Source organism: Mustela nigripes, chromosome 3 (genome assembly GCF_022355385.1).
Source record: "Mustela nigripes isolate SB6536 chromosome 3, MUSNIG.SB6536, whole genome shotgun sequence".
NCBI lineage: Eukaryota > Metazoa > Chordata > Mammalia > Carnivora > Mustelidae > Mustela > Mustela nigripes.
In genome coordinates, this window is record NC_081559.1 from 131,867,744 (window position 1) to 131,894,880 (window position 27,137).

A 27,137-nucleotide genomic window follows, 5' to 3' on the forward strand; every position below is an offset into this window, starting at 1 on the left:
CCTCTACTCTACTTTTTGTCTTGACAATTTATTCATTCAAGGCATCTCATGTAAGAGGAATTATATAATATTTGTCCTTTTGTGACTAGTTTATTTCACTTAGCATAATATTAAGGTTCATCTATACCTTAGCATGTATCAAAATTCCATTTCTTTTTATGGCTGAATAATATTTCATTGTCTGTACATACCACATTTTCTTTCATCTGTTCATGGACATTTGGGTTGTTTCTACATTTTGGCTGTTATAAATAATGGTGAACATTGGTGTATGATCACTGGTGTATTTTCTCTTCTTTAATATATGAATATGTTTAATTCTTATAACAGCCTCAGGATTCTAGGCACATTTCAATCTCTAGTTCACAGATAGGGAAGGTCATGGCAAGGCCAATATTCTGAAAAGCTTGACTACAGTGCAGTCTCTGAATTACATATGGTGCTGCCTTTAATAAAAAATAATTATCTTATTCTTTGAACCCATTATGTCCTGCATATATTATATACATTATTTCTAAATCCCTAAGATATCCTTGTGACGTGGGTTTTATTATCCTTTTATTATAAATGAAGCCCTTAAGCCTTAGAGAGAGGTTTAGTGGTGGATGTGGGAATGCCCCTAGGTATGCTTGCTTATCTTTGCTGCCCTAGAGCCAGAGCATGGAAGGCAGATTTTATCTGGGTCTTAGGGGTAGCACCATTCCTTCTGGATAGACCATAGGGAAATGATTAATCTCAGGTGCAAAACCCATGAGCACTGTGGGGGATTCTGACATCCTATAGGTGTAGATGAGAAGTTCTATCCTGGCTCCCAGATGATTTTTTCCCTCTGATACTTCAAAAAGTTTTCTTTCTTTATTTTTTTAAATTTCTTTTTAAAACTCTTGCTCTAACAATGGCAAGGCCAATAGAATCAAAGTAAAATGGGAGATTATTTCCACTGCTAGCTAAATTTGGAAAATATACAAAAAAAGCTGTTCAAATTCTGGCAGAAAAGAATTGACATAGGCTGACCAGTGAGGATTTATTTCCAACAATTCTGAATTAGCTGGGTATTTAGATAACATTTCACTTCTATTTAACCATGTGGACAAAGCCATATTCCATTTACATGACTGCCTGTAGCCTTTAACAACCTGACTTGAAGCTCTTCTTTTGGCTCTCCTAACCCTTTTCTCCTCTCCTTGTGTGGCTGGCACACAAATGTACCTTAGATTGTCATTTTGCAAAAGGTTAGAGATAGACTGTCTTTCTCTTTAGATAGTGGGACCCAGTATGCATAACCTTCATGGCTATTTCCCCTTTTCGCTTTCACAGCTTGAGAAAATGGCATGTAACATACCTAACCAAAGACAGAGGACTTTGTCTACATCTGGAGAAGCTCTATATGAAATTCTTGGTCTGCATAAGGGAGCATCAAATGAAGAAATTAAGAAAACCTACAGGTACAGAGAAAGTTCAATGATGACATCATTCTACTACTAGCAATAGTTATTTTGTGATAGGCAAATTGTGATAGGCCCCCAATTAAAGACAAAAGCTTCTTGCAAGACCAAGTAATCGGAATCTTGAACCTCATGTCCCCTGTTCTACAATATGGACTGTTAGAAATAGACAAGTATGAAACTCACTTTTTGGGCCTTATAAAAAGGAAGCTTGTGTTCTAGGCCTTCAGTGTGAGAGAAAGACAGAGATCACTGAGAATGACCAGGAGTTTTGATTTAACTTAAATGATATAGCATCATGGAATCTGGTAGAGGGATTTTAAAAGTGGGGGGTGGATTGTCACAATTGTCATATTTTATGCTATGCTTTTCAAGTCTTCAATTTTGATTTTTCATATCTGATCTAGTTCAGAGTTAGATATAATTGGGAAAAACTCAAATATATTTTTCTTTAGAGCTCCAAGAAATTAAAAAAGTATTGAGCAGGAAATACTGTATAAAATTTGAAATTGCTCAAAAAGAAGACAATAACATTTATTCATAATAATATCTCTATCAGTAATTATTGATATTTTGTTTTCTTCTAGTCTTTTTTTCTGTCTAGATAAGACATTTAAAAATCAAATTGGATTTGTCAATACCCCTTATTTTTTAACAAGGTTCTATCATGTAAATATCTTGGTATTATTAAATGCTGAATTTTTTAATGAAGCTTATAGTCATCCTGTAGTATCATCACTTTGAGCTATTTTTTTTAAGTTTGTTCTTTTAATTTCCTCCTATACTTGATATTCCTACATGCAAATCATGATGCATATTTCCAAATATTTCATTATTTTCTTTTTAAAGATTAAAGATTATTTATTTATTGAATAAATTATAGCATGCAAGTAGGAGTGGGGAGGAGATGCTGAGGGAAAGGGAGAGTGGGAATCCTAAGCAAACTCCCTGTTACCACAGAACCCCCTACAGGGCTCTATCTCACAATCCTGAGATCATGACCTAAGCCAAAATCAAAAGTTGGACATTCAATCGACTGATCCACTCAGATCCCCCTTATTTCCTTATCAAGGAATAAAGCTGTGCCTTTAGAGGAAAAATTAAATCAAAATATAAATGAAAGTTTCAGATTTTAATTGGTTACTTCTTGATTTGACCTTGAACTTGGTTTTTTAAAACTTAGAGTGTATATATTTTTTGACATATGGGAGTTTAGAATTATGAAGACAAATTTGCTAGTAATTTTCTTTGTGGATTTTATCTGTGATGTTTAAAAAGCTACTCTTCATTATAATATTATAAAAATATTAACCTATGTCTTCTTTCAGTACATTTATAATTTATTTTCACATTAAATCTTTGATCCATTTGGAGTTTATTATGACATATGGTATGAAGGTGAGAGTCTAGATTTGTTTTTTCCCAAATCACTAGCCCACAAATATTTATTGAGTTCTCCATTTCTATGTATGAATGGGAAATTCTTTGACTTTGGATTGTAACCCTCACCATGTGGTAAACTGTGGGACCTGAAATGCCTTTAAGAAGCATGTGAAGAATAAATGACAGAGGTGAAAATTGCCATTTGGACCCAAACAGTTCTGTGAAAATGGTCAAGGAGCTTGATCCAAAGTCACTATCAATCTTATAGTTTATGTTTCACTTAAGGTACTGGGGACAGAAAGTCTTTACCATTTCGTTGTTCCCCAGAGTTATTTAGAAGTGTACCTGGGAGCTGTTCAACCTCCTGTGGATAGATACCCTTGGCTGAAAGTTATTAGACTTGTCTTTTGAGGCTTCAGGCTGAGACACCATGCTGGAAGTGGGGGTTTGGAATCAAAGTAATTACACCCCAAGCTTATTACCTATAAAGATGCTCCCCCAAATGAGAAAAAGAGTGATACCTAACTACCTTGTAAGCCTGAAAACCCACTTTACTTTACAAATGTGACTTTTAATTGCCTCAATTAATTTTGTAAGCTAAAATTTCAGGTCATATCCTAATTAAGCACTAATTATGCTGAGTTGTTTGCAAGTTTAATAATTACAACCTAAAATCTTTTCATGTAATCAGTGTCCTGCTATTAATTTTGTTTTAATGTCATACAAATATCATTTTTCCAGCTGATTAGGGTGCTAGTATGCTGCCAAAAGCATCTACTTCTATCTAAATTACACATTTGTATTCTGCAAGTTATTATTCAAAATGTATGAGCAGGCTGAAAACCCACTGAGAACATTATTCTTATATTCAGAGATCTTGATCAAAGCAGTCACAATATAGTGAAATTAAAAGTCAGTGAAATTTAATAAAATTACAAACTGTTGAATCCATACTCTTCTTGACCAATGTTGCAATGCTTGGTTGTGCTCTTGAAAGCAAGGCTGAATTAGATTTCTTCTTCTACATTTTATTTTTATTTTTGAACAGATAATATATTCACCTGATTAAAATAAGAACATGCAAACACATATACAAAAAAACTTTCCCTTCTACTTCATATTCCCTAGGTTCCCTCCTCAGGAAACGAATTCTTTGTGTACCATCTAGAGAGATTTTAGGCCTATATAAGCTTATATAGAGATCTTCTGATCTGAGAAAAATGGTGTAGACTTGTTTCTCTCTGCTCCTTCCTGTCAAGCATAACTAAAAGCCTTGGAAATAACACAAGTGACAACTAGAGAAGAATCCTAAAAAGTAGAAACAGGAAGATGAATTAGTTAGGGACCAGAGGACCAAGGGAACAACACAGTGGCAGGGCATGCTCTGATTCTCCATCTAAGAGACTATAACCCAGGCCCAGCCTTTCCTGATACCCAATCTAGCAAGAGAAAGCAGACAGATAGCCTTATTCTTCCTCCAAACTAAGCAGGAGTCCTGGCAACAACTCTAGACAAGCCTAGAAGAAATAGCAAGGAGAACAAACTGAATGTTCCCCAAACAGTAAACTACCAGAGAACATACCCACCATCTGAGACTCCCTTCTCCTACCCAGGGACTTCACCTGACAGGGGAGATTACCAGGTAGGATTCTTTCACCAGCACCCAGCCCAAAAAGTGTTTTCTGTCTCTGCAGCCTGGAGATTCCCTTTCTCCACATAATGGCACCAAGTCACTCAGCCTGGGAAGCTCCTTTCACTTCCTCAGCTAGTACCAACAAGTACCAGTGCGGTCTCAGAGGCAGGAGACAAAGAAGACAAACATAGTACCATCAAGGCTCTGAAAATCAAACTGTCATTGGAGCCACCGCCCATAAAAGTAGGCTATGACCTACACGCTAAATCTAAACACTCAATGCCTGTTAAAATAAAAAATTTAAGACCCAGAGTCTCCTAACATAATAGCAAAAATTTCCAGATACAATTAAAATCAGTTATCATACTAAAAAACAAAACAAAACAAACAAACAAAAAAAAAAAACAAGAGAATTGTAACTTGAATGAGAAAAGATAATCCTCAGCGTCTCACACTGAGATGAACCAGACATTAGAATTATCTGACAAGTAACTATCATAAAAAAAATTCTACAAACAATTACAAATTCTCTTTAAACAAGTGAAAATAAAAGCATCAGAAAATTTCAGCAGAGAAATAGAAATTTTAAAATGGAACCAATGGAAATTAAAGAACTTATAATAAAAATAACTTGAAGAGTTCAGTCGTAGAGTACAGCTAACAGACGACGGAATCAGTGAAGTTGAGGACAGATCCATAGAATTTACCCAATTGGAACAAATGAGAGAAAATAAACTGAAAACAAACAGAGCCTCAGGAACCTATAAGACCATAACAAAAGATCCAACATTCATAGAACTGGTGTCATAGGAGGGGGGAAAGACTGAAGGAGTATTCAAAGAAATAATGACTGGAAATTTCCCAAATATAACAAAACATATGAATTCACAGATCAAGCAGCTAAGTGAATTCCAGAAAGGATAAATCCAAAGAAATCCATGCCCAGACACATCACAATTATACTTCTGAAAACTAAAGACAAAGAAAATACCTTGAAAGCAGCCAGAGAGAAACCATGCATTATTGATAGAGGGACACCAATTCAAAAGGCAACAAATTTCTCACCTGAAACAAAAGAGGCCAGAAGAAGTAGCACACCACCTTTCAAGAAAGAAAAGAAAGAAAATTACTGTAAACTGAAAATTCCAAATCTGATGAAACTATACAGGGAATTAAGGGGAAATTAAAAAATTCCTACATGAAGGAAAACTGAAAGATTTTTGTCACTTAGCCGGATATGCTTTTACAGAATAGCTGAAGGACATATTATAAAAGAAATGATAAAAGAAGGAATCCTACATTATTAAGGAAGGAAGAAAGAACAATGGAAAATTTAGAAATATGGGTAAATATAACATACTATCATCTTCATGAATTTTCTAAATTATATATGACAACTGACACAAAAATTCTTAAACCATCTGGTACTGAAGACAATGATATTTAAAAGCGGGGAGGACAAGAAATGAAATGAAAATGTTCTGTACTTAGATTGGTAAAACACTGATATCAGTAGACTGTGATAAATTATATATACATACTCAACCACTAAGAAAACTGTACAAAGTAATGTACTCCCAAACACTACAATAAAGCTCTTCAGCCCTGGGAGATTTCTGGGAAGCCCTAGGCACCAAACTTCCAAGCATGCCATGAATTGCCCAGATTCCTAGCCATTAACAGTAGACTGAGATGGCTCAAAGATGGCATCCCTACCATAGCCTTACAACAAAGCTACCTAATTCTGTGTTCCCCTTGGTAAAATGAATGAGGCAAATACAGTTCACCAACCACTTTAGGCCTGTCATAGGGTATGTCACTGTTCTTGACACTGACTGGCACATAAAAATCCTTCACTCCAAACCCCGCAGATTGTTGATCTATACCTTACACTGCTGCCTAATTTTAATGAAGCTAGGAAGGCTGATCAGGGCATGTAGCATGTAGTATGTCTAGAATCTCTTAGAATCCTAATGGCTTTATAACAAGGCTTGATCATTATTCAACAAATATTTCTTGAGTACTGTTTTGAGTACTGAGAAAATTGCATTGAACAAAAGAGATGAAATCCCTACTTTCCTGAAGCCTATATTCTGGGCTGGGGGAGAAGAGGGGCTTCGTAATAAGGTATACAGTCTATCAGATATTGGTAAGAGCTGTGGAGAAAAGCAAAGCAAGTAAGATGTTGGGGAGTGCTAGGAGTGGTGCTTGAAGTCACATATTCTCTTTGAGGTGTTCCAAGTTGATTTTAACACTAAACTCCCTCAGTTGCAGTGAATTTTAAGTATAAAGTAGCAGCAGTTAAGAGTAGAGGGTATGAAGTCAGAAGGACCTGGATTCAAACCTCTTCTCTTAGCCTCATTTTCTTCATGATTAAAATGGAGAAAACAGTACTGATTGCAGAGGGTTGCTAAGGATTAAAAGAAGTAATATATGTAAAGTGTTTAGCCAAGTTCTGACACACAGTTACTGTGTACCACAAAGAATACATAAGGCACCAGAGAAAGAAGCCTGTAGAATGGCATTCTTCAAAGTTGGCTACGGCATGGGTGTAAGAAGACTGTCCAAGAAATATGTGTGTGTATGCATGCCTACGCATGTATGTGTGAGAGTGAGTGTGTGTGTGTGTGTGTGTGTGTGACTGTGTGTATAGTTTCTGTGATATTTAAATTCTGTTGATAAATTTAAAGGAGTGTTAAAACTTTTATTTTAACATGTCAATGTCTATAATATGCTGAAAATTACACCCTTTGCATCTGTTTTAACTTACAAAAAATTTAGATGTAAAGTTTAAAATGTTGAGAGGACAATTTCTCAAATTTATTTTAAGGAGCATATAAGCAAAAAATTAGAATCTAATTGAGGGAGGGAGAGAGAAAGAGAAAGATGGAAACCTAAACATCATACCCAAAATGATTATGAGGAGCCATTTAGGTTGATTGGGAGAGAAAGGCGATGGGGGCCTTCCCTGTAGCACATTATATATTCCATAACTCACTTTGCTGTTATGAGAGCATAAAATTCTCACAGGTTGTAATTCACTCTTCTTTTCTGCCTTTCCCATTCCATCAATTCCCTCAGGCCAAGCATTATGTTTTGTCTTCCATTGCACTTCCATTAGTTCTAGCTAATATTTACTAAATTCAAAAGTGAATTGGTCAACAGATAGATTTTGCCTGTGGGTGTATGTCTATTTCTCCATACTTACATTTTTAGCTTTGTCAGGACCTTGTCTCAAATGTTTTGCCATGTAGTTGAGCAAAGAGTCATTCACTGACCCAGTAAAGAGAGGGACAGCTCAGCAAGGAAAGACTACAGTTTCAGACTTGGACACAGTGCACTTTTTTATGGCTTGAGATCCTCAAGTAAAATGTAGTTAGGGGATAAGGAGTAGAAAACTCTAAGAAAATAGAGCCAGTTATGTAAATATAGAAAATGTGAGTATCAAGTATTGAAATTTACATTAAAAGTTACATGCAACTTAAATGTTAGTTTTTATTTACACTGATGTGTACATTTTTAAATTTAGATAGAAACAAGAGTAAGATACCCAAAGGAAAGTCAGCAGGTTTTTCTAGTGTTTTGGGTACAGGGACCTAACAAAATGCTGGCCTACTTGAGGAGAAATGAGACAAAGATGTAGCCCTTCCTTACCTCCTCAGAAAAAAAAAAAAACACAAAATCAGAGTGAACTAGTTTTGTACATTAGCACCTGGGTTTCTGTGCCTCATGGATGAGCTTGTTGATGAGCTCACAGGGCACAGGGACTCGATTTTTCTATTTCATTCAATTTCACATGGAATTTTCTGGAAATCATCCTCCATCTCTGAAGAGGTGAGTTTGCACAGAGTAGACCAACATGAGGCAAATGCTATTCTCACAAGAAGCAGGAAAGAGTGTCATTTCCATAGTGATCTGTGGCAACCCCAATCTGTGGTGCTTTTACCCATCTTTATTAGCAATTATAGGTCATAACAGAGGCTGCTTATGAATAAAGTGTAAATGTCAGGGGATTGCATAGCTAATAGAAGAATTGTAAATATTTACAAGGCAAAGTGATGATTCAAGCTCACAAGATAAATTGAAATTAATCTCTATCAGTACTAATTTGTTTCCTGAATTCTAAAACCTTCCACTAAAAAGAAGAGTATATGAGGCTATCTCAGAGTTATCTTTCAGGTCAGTGGTATAACCCCCTTTGTCCCATGACAAATATTCTTGGTCCTTTTAGTTCTTCACACTACTTCATTTGTTCCTGGGCACTAAAATTGTTATGACCAATGACATTTTTTCCCCACCCACTCATTCACTCATCCTATTTATTTTTGGATACTTATTTATTTATATTATACTCTCACCTTATAAAGAGTTAGATTTAGTAAGGTTGAAAGATACATATAGAAGGACAAGCAAAATAAGGGAGACTATGGTAAGAAGAATAGATTGACTTGAGCATAGAATTCATATTAATCATTTAAATGAAAAAATGCTTCATTCCATCACTTATTCCAGTCCTAGAAACTATGCTAGTTTCTATAAAGAAATCAGTTCTGTCATATCCCTGGGAATCTAGAAGCTACTCACCTGCCCACAGTTGTACACACACTGGGAAAGACTTGAGAAAGCCCTAAGTTCTCACTTCTGGCTGAGCTCTGTTCAAGCAGGAATAAAGGCTAAGGGAGAGTTGTAAACTCTCTGGCTCAGCACTGAAGATGTGTCCTAACACACATAAAATTCTATATATAGTAAAACCATCCATATAAAATGAAGGGAGATATTAATTTATTTCTAGATAAATGAGTAACTGAGTCATTGGCAGACCTTTTCTATAAGAAATGCCAAAAGGAATCCTTCAGAGTGAAATGAACACTGGACCATAATCTGAATCCACATGAAAAATTAGGGAACACCAGTAAAGGTAATTGCACAGGTAAATATGTTTGTAGGTCCTCTTTTTTTCCTATCTAATTTGAAAGATAATTGCATAAAACAATAATTATATATCTATGTTGAATGACACACAATGTATAAGGATGTAATTTGCAACAATAGCAGCATTAATGAGGAGATGGAACTATATAGAAGTTTTTGTGTACTTTTGACAGCATATTAATGTGAACTAGATATTTAAAAATTAAGATGTTAATTTTAATCTGAAGGGTAACCACATACACTAAAAAAGCCTTAAAAATATATAAAAGAAATGATACCGGAATTATCTAATTCCTAGTAATGGAAAGAAGCTAGTAATAGTAATAGGAGAATTGAACAAAGGGATGTAAGAATATAAATAGAAGAGTGCCTGGGTGGCTCAGTCGGTTACTGTTCAACTCTTGATTTCAGCTCAGGACTTAATCTCAGGGTTGTGAGTTAAAGCCCTGCATTGGAATCCATGCTGGGCATGGGCTCTACTTAAAAAAAAAAAAAAAAAAAAAATAGAAAGAAAGAAAGAAGGAAAGAAGGAAAGAAAAGATACAAATAGTAAAATGACCAAAATCCTTCCTTATCAGGAATTACTTTAAATATAAATGGATTAAAATCTCAAACTAAAAGACAGCGATTGGCAAGTGATTTTTTTTAAAAAAAAGATTCAATTCTATGTTGTCTCTAGAAACAGTCACCTTAGATTAAAAGACAAATAGGATGAAAGTGAAAGTTGTAAAAAAAAAATATTATATGGAAGTAGTAACCCAAAGAGAGCTGTAGTGGCTATACTAGTATCAGACAAAATAAACTTTAAGACAAAGTTATCAGAAACCAAAAAGGAAATTTATTTATTTTTTAAAGTCAATCTTTCAAGAATATATAGCAATTGGAAACATATATGTGCCTAACAACAGAGCCCTGAAATACATGGAGAAAAAACTGATGGAATTGAAGGGAGGGACAGATGGTTCAATAGTAATATTTGGAGACTTCAATAACTCACTTTCAATAGTGAACAGAACAACTAGACAGAAGGTCAGCAAGGAAACACAAGGCTTGTACAATACCATAAGCCAACTAGAACCATTGAACATCTACAGAACAATCCACCCAATAACAGAAGTGCTCATGGAATATTCTCTATGTTAAACCATATGTTTGTTCACAAAACAAGTATCAATTAATTCAGAAATATTTGAATCAAAGTATGTTCTCAGCTTTAATGGAATAAAATTTGAAATAAATAACAGAAGGAAATTTGGAATAATCAGAAACATGTAGAAATTAAACAACACACTCCTAAATAACTAATGCATCAAAGAAGAAATCACATGGGAAATTGGGAAATACTCTGAGATTAATGAAAACAAAAACTTATGGGATGCAATGAAAGTAATTCTCAGAAGGGAATTTAGAATGGTAAATGCCTACATTAAAAAGGAACAGAGATATCAAATAACTTAAACTTCAACTTTAAGAAACTAGAAAAAGAATCACAAATTAGACCAAAAGCATGAGGAGAAATAAGACTAGTAAAGATTAGAGTGAAAACAAATTAAATAAAGACTAGAAGAATGAGAAAATCCACAAAACCAAAAGCTGGTTATTTCAAAACACCAACAAGATTGACAAATCTTACCTAAACTGACCAAGAAAAAGAGAAAATTCAAATTACTAAAATAAGGAATAAAAGCACAGGGACATTACGATTGATCTTGAAAGAAAAAAAATTATAAAGAATACTATGAACAATTGCTTACCAATAAAATTAGACAACCTAGATAAAATGAAAAAATTCTTAGAAACACACAAACTAATAAATTCACTCAAGAAGAAATAGAAAATCTAAGTAGATCTATAAAATGTAAAGATTGAGTTCATATTCAAAAAAATATCCAACAATGAAGAGTCCTGATCCAGGTGTCTTCACTGGTGATTTCTACCAAGGAAAAGGAGAAGGAGGAGAAATAACAATAATCCTTTCTCAAATTCTTCCAAAAAAGTAGGAGAGAGGACACACCCTAACTTCTTCTATAAAGCCAGGGTTACCCTCATAATAAAGTTAAAGACATTACCAGAAAGTGACAGGACTATAAATCTTATGAATATAGATGCAGAAATCCTCAAGAAAATACTAGAAAACAGAATTCAAAAACATATTAAAAAGATGATACACTATGACAAGTATTATTTACTCTAAGAATATAAAGTTGGGTCAATATATGCAAATCAATGTATTTTACCAGATTAATAGAAAATGGGGCACCTGGGCAGCTCAGTCCGTTAATCATCTAACTCCTAATTTTCACTCGTCATGATCTCAGGGATCTGGGATTCAGCCCCACATCAGGCTACATGCTCAGCAGAGAGTCTGGTGGAGATTTTCTCTCTCCTCCTTCCTCAGCCTCTCCTCCTGCTCACTTCCTCTCTCCTTAAATTAAACAAAGAAATCATTAAAAAAAAGAAAGAAAAAGAAAAAATGCATATTCATCTTGATAGATGCAGAAAAGGCTTTTGACAAGACCCAATACCTTTCATGACAAAAATATTCAACAAACTAGCAACAGAAGGGAATTTTCTCAACTTGATAAGGGGCATCTATAAAAAACTCATAGCTATCATCATATTTAAGTGTTAAAGACTGAAAACTTTCCCCCAAAGATCTGGACCAATATAGGAATGTCTTCTCCCATTACTTCTTTCAATGGTGTTTTAGAATTTATACTAAGACAATTCAGCTAGAATAAGAAATAAAATGAGTCCAGATAGGAAAGGAAGGAAACTATCTCTATTCACAGATGACATTATCTTATACAAAGAAAAACATACTGAATACATGTTAGTGTGCATGTACACACACAATTAGAACTAACAAATGAGTTCAGCAAAGTTTTAGGACTTAAGTTCAATATACAAAAATCTATAAGCCCACACAATCCAAAAATAAAATTAAGAAAAGAATTTCATTCACAATAACATCTAAAAGAATAAAATACTTAGGGAAAAACATTTAACCAAGGAAGTAAAAGACTTACACTGAAAACTATAAAACGTTGTTGACATAAATTAAAGGCCTAAATACATGGAAAGACATCCCATGTTCACAGATTGTAAGACTAAATATAATTAAGATGAATCTACATATTTGATGCAATCTTATCAAAATTCCAACTACATTTCTGCAGGATTGGATAAACTGATCCTAAAATTCACATGGAAGTGAAATGCAAAGAACCCAGAATAACAAAACAGAATATTGAAAAAGATGGATCAAGTTGAATGACTCAACGCTTTCTGATTTCAAAACTTATCACAAAATTTCAGTAATCAAAACAGTATGGTACTGGCCTAAAGACAGACACATAAATCAATGGAATAGAATTAAAAGTTCAGAAATTAACCCATACATCTATAGTCAAGTGAATCTTCATAAGGATGTCAAAACCATTCAATGAGAAAAAGAAAAATCTTTTCAACAAATATGCTGGCACAACTAGATATCCACATGTAAAAAAATGATTTTGATCTTCTACCTCACACCTTATACAAAATTTACTCAAAATGCATCAAAGCCCTAAAACTACAAAAATTAGTACAAAACAGGAATGAATCTTTAAGGCCTTGGATTAAGCAACTGTTTTTAAAAATATGACACAAGAGAAAAAACAGATAAACTGGACTTCGTCAAAATTAAGAACTGTCGGGGTACATGGGTGGTTCAGTGGGTTAAGCCTCTGCCTTCAGCTCATGTCATGATCTTAGGGTCCTGGGATCAGTCCCGCATCTGCCTATCCCTCTCTCTGTGCCTGCCCCTCTGCCTACTTGTGATCTCTCTCTGTGTCAAATAAATAAATAAATAATCTTAAAAAAATTTTTTAAAAGATTTTTTTAAAAATTAAAAACTGTTGTGCACCAAAGGACACCATCAAGAAAATAAAAAGACAGCTCACAGAACTGTAGAAAATATTCAAATAAGACATCTAACAAGTGTTTAATATCCAGGATATATAAAGAATACTTACAACTCAACAATAAAAAGACAACACAATTAAAAAATGGGAAAGATTTAAAATGGACATTTTTCCAAAGGAGATATACAAATGGCCAATAATTACTAGATTAAAATCATTACTTATCAGGAAAATGCACATCAAAACCCCAATAAGACACCACTTCTTCACTTTTAGTAGGTTGGCTACCATTAAAAAAATATTGAGAAGAATATAGAGAAGTTGGACCCCTTGTACATTTCTGGTAGGAATGTAAAATGTTACAGCCAGGGGCGCCTGGGTGGCTCAGTGGTTTAAAGCCTCTGCCTTCAGCTCAGGTCACGATCCTGATGTTCTGGAATCGAGTCCTGCATCAAGCCCCGCATCGGGCTCTCTGCTCAGCAGGGAGCCTGCTTCCACCTCTCTCTCTCTGCCTGCCTCTCTGCCTACTTGTGATCTCTGCCTGTCAAATAAATAAATAAAATCTTTTAAAAAAATGTTACAGCCACTGTGAAAAATAGTCTAGCAATTTCTCAAAAAGTTAGTTATCATATGACCCAACAGTTGTGTGCCTTAGTCCCAAGAGAACTGAAAACATATTTACACAAAACCTTGTACATGAACATTATACTAGTATTATTCATAATAACCAAAAATGAAAACAACCTAAATGTCCACTAACTGATGGATGGATAAGCAAAATGTGGTACATCCATATAACAGAATATCATTCAGTCATAAAAAGAAATGAAGTACTGATTGATACCTGTTACAACATGGATGAACTGTGGAAATGGATATAAAAGACAACACATTTTATGATTCATATGAAATATCCATACATCTAGTCCACAGAATTAGAAAGTAGATTACTGGTTGTTAGGGAATCAGGATATGCAGGAATTAGGAGGCACAGAGTTTCTTTTTAGGGTGATGAAAAATAATCTGGAATTAGATTGTGATGTTTGCACACCACTGTGAATGTACTAATGTATTAAAACCACCAATTATACATTTTAAAGTGGTCAGAATAGTTAAAATTTGCATGATATAAATGGCTATTTACATTATGTAAATTTTTTCTCAATTAAGAACTTGATAGCTTATTGGATGAATGTTTATTTCTGATCATGATCTTAAAACAAATTAAGTGTATTACTTTGATTAGAATATTTACTCGATTTAAAAAACCATCCATAGGGCACCTGGGTGGCTAAGTTGGTTAGCATCTGACATTGGCTCAGGTCATGGTCTCAGGGTCCTGGTATTTAGTCTGCATCAGGCTCCATGCTCAGCTTGGAGTCTGCTTGTCCCTCTCCCTCTACCCCTCCCTCCCTGCTTGTGGTCTCTCAAATAAATAAATAAAATCTTTTTAAAAGGCCATCCATATAACAATGCTGTTCAATGAGTATCATTTTTTTATCCTGAGTAAGGCACACAACTCAAAGAATTGCAAATTGTCTACCAGTCAGAATTAGCATTCTGTAGCACAGAAAACTATAATATGTCTAATGCTAGACCTAAATAGATACTCTTATTAACTCTGTTTGGGGCGGGGAACGGAAGCTTGTTGGAGATTTTGCTGGTTTAGTTCAGGTAATTCCAGGATTTTGTGAATACGAAATCTTCCCTGAAGTAAAAGACACCATTTTTTCCCCCTCTTCAGCACATCTTGAAAGGAAACTGAGGATATTGTAGAAACACGATGCTAAGTTGTTTTTCTAGTTTACTTATTTATTCATTTATTCCATAAATATTTCATAAGTATTTCTTTTTGGTAGGCATATGCTAAGCTTGGATCCACAAAAGACTAAAACATGCCTTCATTTAAGAAGGTATAAAACATAATCAAGAGAGAAAAAATAGAAGAAAATGAAATGAGAAAGGACAAGAGGTTCAGGGTAGGTCTTTCCATAAGAGTTAATGCTTTGAGTTAACAATTCAAGCATGAGTAAAGATGAATAGTTAGATCAAAAAAAGTATAGAAGTTGGGGAAAGAATGTAATGTTAGCAAGGATAGGTATGCAAGGCAGAGACAACAGACTAAGCAAAGATGGAGAAAAAGGCCATGGGGTATTTGGAAAAATACTGATAATGTGGCCGTGTCAGTGCATAATATACAAGCTGTGTGTGGAGGACATGAGATAAAAGGTAACCCAGGATATGATTATGAGAGTTTTGTAACCAAGTTGACAAGCATAGACTTGCACAGGGAGGTAGGTCAGTGTGTTTCAGATTTGAATAATATGTCATTAAACCCTACAGAAAACGAGTCATATGAACTCTCAATATTAGGTTAAAATAGCTTTATGTTACAAACCCAATTTGAAGATAAACTCTGAGTGCAAACATAAAATAAGCCAAATTTAACAAAATGAAGGATAAAAATCATATAACCTCAACAGATGCAAAAAAGCATTTGACAAAATTCATCCATTTATGGTAAATGCTCTCAACAAAATGGGTGTAGAGGGGATGTAACAACATAATAAAGGCCATATAAGACAAGAGCACAGCTAAAGTCATACTTAATGGTGAAAAGCTAAGAGCTTTTCCTCTAAGATCAGGAACAAGACAAAGATGTCCACTTTCCCCACTTTTAGTCAACATAGTATTGGAAGTCCTAGCCAGGGCAATTGGGGGATAGGGCAAGCATTCAAACTGGCAAGGAAGAAATAAAACTGTCACTATTTGCAGATGACACATTTTATAGGGAAAACCCTACAGACTCCACCAAAAGACTGTTAGAACTAATAAACAAGTTCAGTCAGTTGCAGGAAACAAAATCAATATAGAAAAATTAGTCAGTCATGTTTATATACACTAATAACAAACTAGTGGAAAGACAAATTAAGAAAATAATCCTATTTACAACTGCATCAAAAGGAAGGGAATAAACAGGAATAAATTGAACCAATGAAGTAAGAGACTTATGCACTGAAAATTGTAAGACTGATGAAAGTAACTAAAGAAAATGCAAGTAAATGGGAACATATTCTGTGTTTATAGATTGGAAGTTTAATAATACTAAAATGCCCATACTATCCAATGCAAACTACAGGTTTAGTGTAATACCTGTCAAAATCCTAATTGCATTTTCACATAAATAGAACAAAGAATCCTCAAATTTGTATGGAACCACAAGAGACACAGAATAGCCAGAGCAATCCTGAGAGAAAACAAAGCTGGTGATATCATGCTTCCTGATTTCAAACCATATTACAAAGCTATAATAATTAAAATAGTACAGTATTGGCATAGAAACAAACACAGATTCATGGAACACAATAGAGAACTCAGAAATAAATCTGGGTAGGGGTGTAAGGGTGTCAGTTAATTATCTGACACTTGATTTTGGCTCAGGTCATGATCTCAGGGTTGTGAGATCAGGTCCCATGTCAGGCTCTGCACTGGGTGTAGAGCCTACTTGAGATTCTCTCCCTCTCTCTGCCACCCCCCCCCCGCCCCACAGTTTATGCATGCTCTCTCTCTAAAATCAATCCAGGTACATATGGCCAATTTGTAACTTACAACAAAAAAAGAAAGAATATACAATGAGAAATGGACAGTCTCTTCAATGAATGGTGCTGGGGTAACTACAGAGCTACATGCAAAAGAATGAAACTTGACCACTGTCTTACACCATATACAAAAATTACCTCAAATTGGATTAAAGATTTGAATGTATGACTTAAAGTCATAAAATGCCTAGAAGAAAACTTAGGTGGTAAACACTTAGACTTGGATCTTGGTGATGCTTTCTGGATTTGTCAACAAAAGTACAAGCAACTAGAGCAAAATAAACAAGTGGGATACATATAATTAGAAAGCTTTTGTAGAGCAAAGGAAACCATCAACAAAATGAAAAGGCAACTTACCTAATGAAAGAGTGGGTATTTGCAAATATCTACTAAGGGATTAATATCCCCAAAATTACATAAAGAAAACATGAAACTCAATAGCAAAAAAACAAATAATCTAACTTTAAAATGGGCAAAAGACTTGATTAAGCAATTTTCCAAAGAAGACATACAGATGGCCAACAGGTATAAGAAAAGAAGCTCATCACTAATTATTGGGAAAATGTAAATCAAAACCACAGTGATACCCCAATAACAAAGCAGAAAGAAATTAAGAAAACAATCCCATTTAAAATAGAATCAAAAATCCCATCCAAATCTGGGAATGAAACTAACAAAGGAAGTAAAAGACCTGTACTTTAAAAATGATAAAACACGGATGAAAAATATTAAAGATGACACAAACAAATGGAAAGATATACCATGTTTATGGGGGATCACCTGGGTGGCTCACTCAGTTGTGTCTAACTCTTGATTTCCACTCAGGGTTTGATCTCACGACCCTGATCAAGCCCCATGTTGGGCTCTGGGCTGTGTGTGGAGCCTACTTAAAAAACAAAAAACAAGAAAATGATATACCATGTTAATGGACTGGAAGAATTAATACTTCTAGTATACTTAATAATTAAAATGTCCATACTACCCAAAGCAGTCTACAGACTGAGTGCAATCCCCATCAAAATGCCAACAGAACTTTTTATAGAACTAGAACAAATAATACTAAAATTTATATGAACTACAGAAGCCCTCCCCCCAACAGCCAAACCAATTTTGAGAAAGAACAGAGCTGGTTACTACAGTCCCAGATTTCAAGATACACTACAAAGCTGTAGTAATCAAAACAGTATGGTACTGGCACAAAATTTATACACATAGATCAAGAGAAGAAGAGAATAGAGAGCCCAGAAATAAACCCATGATTATATGGTCAATTAATCTATGACAAGGGAGGCAAAAATATACAATGGGGAAGACAGTCTCTCCAATAAATGGTCCTGGGAAAGCTGGACAGCTACATGAAAAAGAATGAAACTGGACTACTTCTCAAGCCATACACAAAAATAAACTCAAAGTGAATTAAAGATTTAAATATAAGATGTGAAATCATAAAACTCCTAAAAGAAAACATGGACAGTAATCTTTTTAACATGGACCTTAGCACCATTTTTCTACATATGGCTCCTTAGGCATGGGAAGCAAAAGCAAAAATTAACTACTGAGACTATAGAAAAATACATTTTTGCATGGGGAAGGAAAGCATCAACAGAATGAAAGGGCAACATACTGAATGGGAGAAGGTACAAATGATATATTGGATTAGGGGTTAATATCTGAAATAAATAAATACTTATATAATACTACATAAAAAAATAAATAATCAGATATAATGAATGGGCAGAGGACCTAAAAAGACATTTTTCCAAAGAAGACATAGAAATGGCCAACAGACACATGAATGAAAAGATGCTCAGCAACACTACTCATCAGCAAATCAAAACCACAACAACGTATCACCTAACACCAGTCAGAATGGCTAGAACACAAAAGACAAGAAATAGCAAGAATTGGTGAGGATATAGAAAAAAGAAAAGCCTTGTACATTATTAGTGGGAATGTAAACTGGTGTAGCTAATGTGGAAAACAGCATGGAGTTTCCTCAAGAAATTATAAATAGAAATACCATATGATCCAGCAATTCCATGACTGGGTATTTATTTAAAAAAAATGAAAACAATAATTTGAAAAGACATGCACCTCTATTTATTACACTTATGTGCAATAGGCAAGATATGGAAGCAACATAAGTATTCATCAGTAGATGAATGGATAAAGAAAATGTGATATATATGTATATATATTATGGTATATATGCATGTATTATATAATGTATATATGTATATATGTATATATAATAGTATAATGGAATATTACTCAGCCATAAGAAAGAATAAGATCTTGCCATTTGCAACAGCATGGATGGACCTAGAGGATATTATGTTTAGTTAAATAAGTTAAACAGAGAAATACAAATACTGTGATTTCGCTTATATGTGGACTCTAAAAAACAAAACCAAATAACAAACAAAAAACTAAAAGGAGATAAAGACTCATAAATACAGAAAACAAATGGATGGTTGCTGGGGGGTAGAGGGGCAAATTGGGCAAAATGGGTGAAGGGGAGAGTAGAGGCTTCCAGCTATGGAATAAATCATGAGGATGAAAGGCATACTATAGGGAAACATGTTTGTTCATGGTATTGTAATAGCATTGTAGCTATACTTGTGGTGAGCACAGCATAACATAACCAAGTTGTCAAATCACTATGCTGTGCACCTGAGACTAATATTGTGTGTCAAATACACCTCAATAAAACATGTTTAAACCCAAATGAGATGTCCCTGCATGCCTGTCATAATGGCTAGTATCAAAAAGGCAAAAAAGATCTAAAAGATAAGTGTTGGTAATGATATTGAGAAAAGGGAACCCTGTACACTGTTGGTGGGAATGGAAATTGGTATAATCAATATGGAATATGTAATAGAGGGCCCTCAAAAAATAAAACTACTCTAACTACTATATGATCCAGCAAATCCATTTCTGGGTATTTATCTGAAGGAAATGAAGAAACCATTTGGAAAAGATACATGTACCTCTTTAATCATCGCAACATTATTTGCATAGCTAAGACATGGAAACAACCTAAGTGCCCACTGTTGGATGAATGAATAAAGAAAATGTGGCATGTATACAATGGAACATTATCAAGCCATAAAAAAGAAGGAAATTTCATCATTTACAACAATATGGAGAAAGTCAAGGGTATTATCCTAAGTGAAATAAGTCACACAGAGGAAAACAAATACCTTATGATCTCACTTATATGCGGAATCTAAAAGAAAAAAAAAAAGAAAAAACTCATAGATACAAAGAACAAATTGGTGGTTGCCAGAGCCAAAAGATGGGGATAAAATGGATGAAAGAGGATCAAAAGGTATAAACTTTCAGTTGTAAAATATATAACTTCTGTCCAAATATATAAAACAAAAGGAGCAGGCTTCACATGTTTTAGTAAAGATCAAATTGCCACAACATGATGATAGGTGTACTCAATGCTTTGCCATAAGTATTATACAATATGTTAAACTACCATGGGGAAAAAAAAGCATCAAAAAATAATAGCATTCCAAAAAAGTTGTTAAGAAAGTGTTAAATAGCTTGGAAATTGGCAATTCAGTAGTACATTAAAAAATAAATAAAACAAAAAACCAAAAAATTCTATCCAAATAGTCAAACTCATAGAAGCAAAGTTAGAACTGTGGTTTCCTGGGTTTGGGAGAGAGGAGGAGAAAACGGGAAGTTATTCAACAGACAGAGTTTCAGCTTCGGCTTTGCAAGGTTAAAAAGGTCTAGAGCTCTGTTGCACAGCAAGGTGACTAGCTAGTGCTACTGATCTGTACTCAAAATGGTAATTTCACGTTATGGATTTTTTTGAGCACAATTAAGGAAGGAATGAAGAAAGAGAAAGGAAGTGGGGAGGGGAAGAAGGAAGGAGGGAGTGAAGAGGAAAGGAGAAAGGGGGGAGGAAGAAAAAAGAAAAAAGAAACAAAAAGAAAAGGAAAGGAGAGGAAGAAAGATGTGTTAAACAGTAGAACTTCAAAACCAAACTTTCGTACACAGCCAAATCAGGTGTGGAGTTTTGCAAGCATACAGATGTCCCAGACCTACAGAATTACAACCTCTAATAGTAGAAGCCTGACACATGAGTTTTTAAAAACATCCCATTCACAGATGATTCTGAGCATCAAATGTTGAAAACTACTGATTTAACTGGGGAGCACAGAAGAAATGATAAACATGGATGACTGTAGCAACACAGTCAGATTGTCTACTCTGTTTCTGGTCCTTTTTATGAGAATTGACCCTCCTTTGGTTTATTGAGAGTGAATGAAATCCTGTATGTGACAATGTCCACTTAACTCTCAAGCGCCTGCTCCTGGCTTCCCAGTTCTTCGTCTGCCCTATCCTTACTTGGTGTTTGAATACTAGCTTGCTTTTGGAGCACTGGTCCCTTTGGGTAATACTCCTGCCAATCTTGGCCCCAAGGAACCCACATTTGTCTGCTGCCTTGTCTAGTCTCCCAGTCAGGATAGGGCAAGAATCAGGAAGTCATCCTGGAAACCAAGGGAAAAGAAGGTGTGGTCAACAAAACTTATAGAAAGGTCAAATAGAATGAGGGCTAAAAACAGCACATGGATAGGATGATGGAACAGAGAGCAAGTAGAGAACTGGAAATCAGATTACAGTGGGCTGAAGAGTCAGTAGACACTGAGAATGCAACCTTTTTGTGTAAACTATGCTTTGAAGAAGTATTACAAAGAAGGGAAGGAGGAGATAATTCAATGATTTGAAGGACAGGTGAGGACATAAATATAGTTTTCCTTTAAAAAAAATGATGGGGCATGTTTGCTTGCTGAAGACAAACAAGACATTAATGAAGATAATGGAGTTGGGGGGGTGGGTAGGATTGGTGACTGATGGAGCAGGTTTTGGGAAGATGAACAGGTAGATCCTAGAAAACACTGGCAAGGTTAATCCTAAAGAGAAGATGTTCTTCAGATTAAAAAAAAAGAGGGAAGGATGGCACAATCATGCAGAATTATTTTCTTCTAATGAACTTTTTTTTAAAACTTCTCTTGAAGTAGGAAATGAGGTTTCTTGTTGAGAGCGATGAGGAAGAGGAATCAAAGAGAAGATGTAAATCTGGTATAACTGCCACTTGAGAGGGAGTTTATTGAGGCCAAGCAAAAGGACTGACAAGTAGCATAGAAGATCAGCTGAGGCAGAAAAGTGTTGGTCTTTATTGGCCCCAGTTTTCATGATTGTGCAATCTTTTGGAGTAATGCTGGGCATCCCAGAAATGGGAGTACAAGCAATGGAAGACTAATTTCCTTGAGGGCATGGCAGGATATCCAAAATATTTATAGAATTGAATCATTTGATTTGAGCGGTCATGCACTCAAGTGTATGATCACAAGGGTCAGACCGTGCAGTTAAGGAAATTAAGTCAGTGAGTCTGGCATTCTGGAAAAATAGGTCCTGGTAAGTTTAAGACAGGTTTAGGGAAAACAAGAAAGTGAGTGCTTAACACAAAGATGTATCAGGGAGTATGCTATATATTTTTGCATTGAGAAACCTAGAAGATAAAGACACTGGGGAACCTACAAGAACTACCAGCCTGGACCACCAGTGGAAATTGCCAAGAACTGTCTGCAGCCTTGACACAATTCACTATCACCAGCATTTGAGCTATCTGAGTAGGTGGAATGCTTGCAGATAGCAAGTGCCTGCTGAGGGCTTTGACTAGAACCAGTCAGTGGTGGCGCTGCTGTTGGAAAGAGACAGAGTTTGTATGGCTGTTTCTTCTACATCTCAGTCTTCTCCTTTGATGTCAGAGTTCAGTAAAGATTGCTAGCTTTAAAACAAAAACAAAAAACAAAACAAAACAAGAAAACAAGAATGCAAAATTTTTCTCAAGAAACGTAGTACTAGGTTACAGGTCCAGAAACTTTTGTTGGAAACCTGAGCCAAATATAGAGATGTTAAGTTGTCTGCAACTCTCAGATTTTGAGCAAGCTACAGGCTGGTAAGAAAAACACATTTAATAAAATGTAACACACAGAGATCTTAGTGGCCTGCTAAAGGCTTGAAGGTTTGCAGTGGCCGACTAGTGTCAGAATATCAGGTCCTTAGTCCTTAATGCAGTACTTTTATGATTGGTATAAAGAAATACTTCTAATATCAGACACTTTATCTACCATGTTTATACAAATATTCCAGTTTATTCCCCCTGATCAGGAAGGATAAAACCTGGTTCTTAAAATTAACCTTAGAACATTACTGTAACCAGAAAACTATATAAAAGAAAGAGTTATCGATTGGCATTTAAACTTCTCAAAAGTTTAAGTATTTTTAAGTCTCCTATTAAAAAAATACTCAAGCATAATACCTCAAAAAGTCATTATATAGTCTGATAAAAACTCAAGATTATTTGCCGTAAAGTGGTATCACTGCCTTGACTGCCACTAGAGGTCAGTACTTGACTCTCCATCTGGTTTTATATGGGGCGGGGTTCAATTCTCTAAAACAGATAATCATTTATGGTTCCTATTGTTATCTCATGCCATCTGTCTCGAATCATGAATGTGACTGTGGATCACAGAGAACTAGAGAACACCCTGACAATTGCTGGGGTGAGCTGTTCTATTCCATCTGCAAATGTGAGGAAATCATAGGACTGTGTAATGTGGCCTTCAGAGGGCCTGGGTGCCTCGGTGGCAGAATACTTGAATCATATACTATGGCAGCAGGTGTTCCAGAAATAATTACATGGCAGGGCAGTGTTGGCATCATTATTTGCAATTTGAAGCTAAATGGTGCCCTGAATTTTCTATTCTGTCCCTTTTGGAGGAAATCTGCACTAATCCTCACCCAGTGGCTCTCTTCCTTGAGCGCTACTAACACTCTTGTTCCTGATTTCTTTCAGCCGCAGACTGTATTGAGTTTCTTGTGGGGAAGGAAAATGTACTGGGTAGAAATGCATGAAAGTGTTTGTCAAGGTTTCAAGGGATTTGGGAGCTGATCAAGAGAAACGATATGACCACGAGAGGCAATAACACACAACCAGATTTATTGGGTGTAGCTCAAACAGGATTGCTTGTGAGGGGAAGACCCTCACAGCATGAGACCATCCAGAGGCTTACAGCTTGGGAACTACCCTCAGAAGGGGAGGGGACAAGGGAACTCAGAGAAGGGGGTGGCAAGAACATTGGAAAGGGGGCTTGCATGTCTGGGCGATATCACTCAGGAGCATAGTAGGAAATCTCTGAGTCAGACAGCTCCAGAGGGCCATGGCAGCTTGGGGTCTCAGAACCATAAGCCTCTATCTTATCAATGGCTCCCACATGTAGGGGGAGGTCTTGCAGGATATATTCAATTAAAAATAATTGAATGTGTAAAAATTTGAGTTTCAATCTGCTCAGCTTTTGAGCTAATGGGTCTCAGCTTGCATAAAGAAATAAACAATACATAGAGGCAATCTTTGGGCCATTTATATAACAGTGGTATATAGCCTTTTATGTCATTAACATCCACAGTTGACCCTTGAACAACATGCATTTGAACTGTGCTGGTTGTTCACTTTTATGTGGATTTTTCTTTTTTAGGTAAATATAGCCCCATACTGTAAATCTATCTTCTCTTTATTTTCTTAACAACATTTTCTTTCTCTATTTTATTGTAAAAATACAGTAAAAATTGACTATTTATGTTATCAGTAAGGCTTCTGTCAACAGTTGGCTATTAGTTGTTAAGGCTTGGGGGAATTGAAGTTATACATGGATTTTTGACTGTGTGGGAGGTCGGCACCCCTTACCCTGACATTGTTCAAAGGGTCGACTGTACATGAAGGAGGTGATGGAAACATAAAAGATAACCAGGAGTTCCTGGTTATCACCGACAAAGTAATTTTGATTGGTTCTGCCTTCCACTGAGAGAAACTAGAAAAACTGGAAAAAATTGTATTTTTATATATACATCTTAAAAAAGCAATTGAGATTAAAGAATTACTGCTCATTAGGTCATGATAAGGAAGAAGAGCAGCTGAGAGGCTGAGCAGGACTCTACAGAGAAAAGAGAAAAATCTGGGGCCCTCCCTGACAAGTATGGGAGTCCTGCAATTCTGTTTAGACTCTGCAGTGCTATACTCCAGGACACAGGGAAAAATGGAAGTAAATCATCTGTGGCTCACTATTACTTTTGTGGTCCTCCATAAACCGTATTCCCTGGTATTCATGTCCTTGTATGGCCCTCTTGCATCTGGACTGTTTCTCTGACCTAATTTAACCAGAAAAATGTGGCAGAATAGTGATGGTGTATCTTAAATCCTAAAAAGGCTCAGCAGCTTCTGCTTTTGCAGTCTGGTTTAAGTCAGCCACCTCTTAAGAAATATAACTATCCTGAGATTATCAAATACTGGGGCTCCTCACTGAGTCACGTGGAGAAGCCACATGGAGAAGAGATCCCAGTCAACAGCCCTCATGGAGCTCTCAACCAGAGCCAGTACCAACTTAACAGCAGGTCAGTGAGGCCATCTTGGAAGCAAATCCGCCAGCTCCAGCTGAGCAGTCCTAGCCAAAGCCAGAGCACAGAAAAAACTCCCCACCAAGGTCTGTCTGATTACATTGTAGGCAAATGAATAAAATGTTTGTTGTTTTAAGCTGTTAAATTTCACCATGCTTATTATACAGAAACAGATAAGAGTAAACACCAGTCTTTATGGATTATAAGTGAACTTTGAGCCATCGGGGTGACTGAAAAAATCTCAGCATCTAATACTGGACTGTGATGACCCCAGTTCTATAAATGCCTCCAGATACCTGAAAGTAGGAAATAAAACTGCTCTCTGGTATAAGACAACATTGTCTTTGTAGTCCAATTATTTCCTTTAAAATTTTTTTCCAGTTCTATTGGCAAATAATTGGCATACATCACATGTAAGTTTAAGGTATACAGCATGATGATTTGATTTACATGCAATGTGAAATGATTGTTGCAATAGGCTTGGCTAACATTCATCATGCCCTCTAAATACAAAAGAAGGAAAGAGGAAAAAAAATTCTGCTTATGGTAAGAACTCTTAGGATTTACTTTTTCATCAATTTCCTATATATCATATTATTTTGAACTTCCTATTTATTTATTTATTATTATTTATTTATTTATTTTTAAAAAAGATTTTATTTATTTATTTGACAGAGAGAGAGATCACAAATAGGCAGAGAGACAGACAGAGAGAGAGATGAGGAGAAGCAGACTCCCAGCTGAGAAGAGAGCCCTATTCGGGACTCGATCCCAGGCCCCTGGGATCATGACCTGAGCCGAAGGTAGAGGCCTAACCCACTGTGCCACCCAGGCGCCCCATGAACTTCTTATTTTTTTTTAATTTAATTTAATTTTATTTTAAAGATTTTATTTATTTATTTGTCATAGAGAAGCGAGAGCAAGCACAGGCAGACAGAGTGGCAGGCAGAGGCAGAGGGAGAAGCAGGCCCCCTGCCAAGCAAGGAGCCTGATGTGGGACTTGATCCCAGGACACTGGGATCATGACCTGAGCCAAAGGCAGCCGCTTAACCAACTGAGCAACCCAGGCGTCCCTAAATTTTATTTTTTAAAGATTTTCAAATTTATTTATTTATTCCTGAGAGAGAGAGAGAGAGAGAGAGAGAGAGGCAGGCTTAGGGAGAAGCAGGCTCCCTACAGAGCAAGGATCCAGGTGTGGGACTGAATCCCACAAGCCTGGGATCATGACCTGAGCCGAAGGAAGATGCTTAATCAACTGAGCCATCCAGGTGTTCCTCCTTTAAACTTTTTAAAATACAATATCTGAAAAAAAAATACAATATCTGGCCAAAGTGATAAGCTTAGAAGTCAAGACAATATGAACAAGAATCACCAGAAATGAGATAATAGACACAGCACCACAGACAGCCTCAGGTATTAGAATTATCAGATATAAATTTTAAAATATCTATGATCAAAAAATAAAATACAAATTTGAGAATTTTCACACAAAACTGAAAATCATTAAAAGGGACATTTCAATTTTTTTTAAATGAACACATAAATTTTACAACTAAAAAATACAGCAGCCGAACCTAAAGAATTCAAGGGTAGTGTTTAGCAAGTTAGAGAGCTGACTGGAAGAGAGTCCAGAATAAAATAACAAGAAAAAAAACTACAAAAGGACAGGAAACAATGCAAGAAGGTAAAATACATAGAAGATCCATTAAGAAGGTCTTAGAAAAATGTAACTGAAGTCTGAGAAGGAGAGTGGAAAGAGAAT

At 35.7% G+C, this 27,137-nt stretch overlaps 1 protein-coding gene across 1 annotated transcript in view; it reads left to right on the top strand.

The window, feature by feature from the left end:
* Nucleotides 1-1,326: 1,326 nt before the first annotated feature.
* The window catches only part of DNAJC5B (DnaJ heat shock protein family (Hsp40) member C5 beta), a 54,321-nt gene continuing 28,510 nt past the window's right edge, over nt 1,327-27,137 (top strand). The window contains exon 1 of the mRNA XM_059392863.1: nt 1,327-1,445. Coding sequence (XP_059248846.1) covers nt 1,327-1,445 — 119 coding nt within the window. The remainder of the gene's footprint in view (nt 1,446-27,137) is intronic.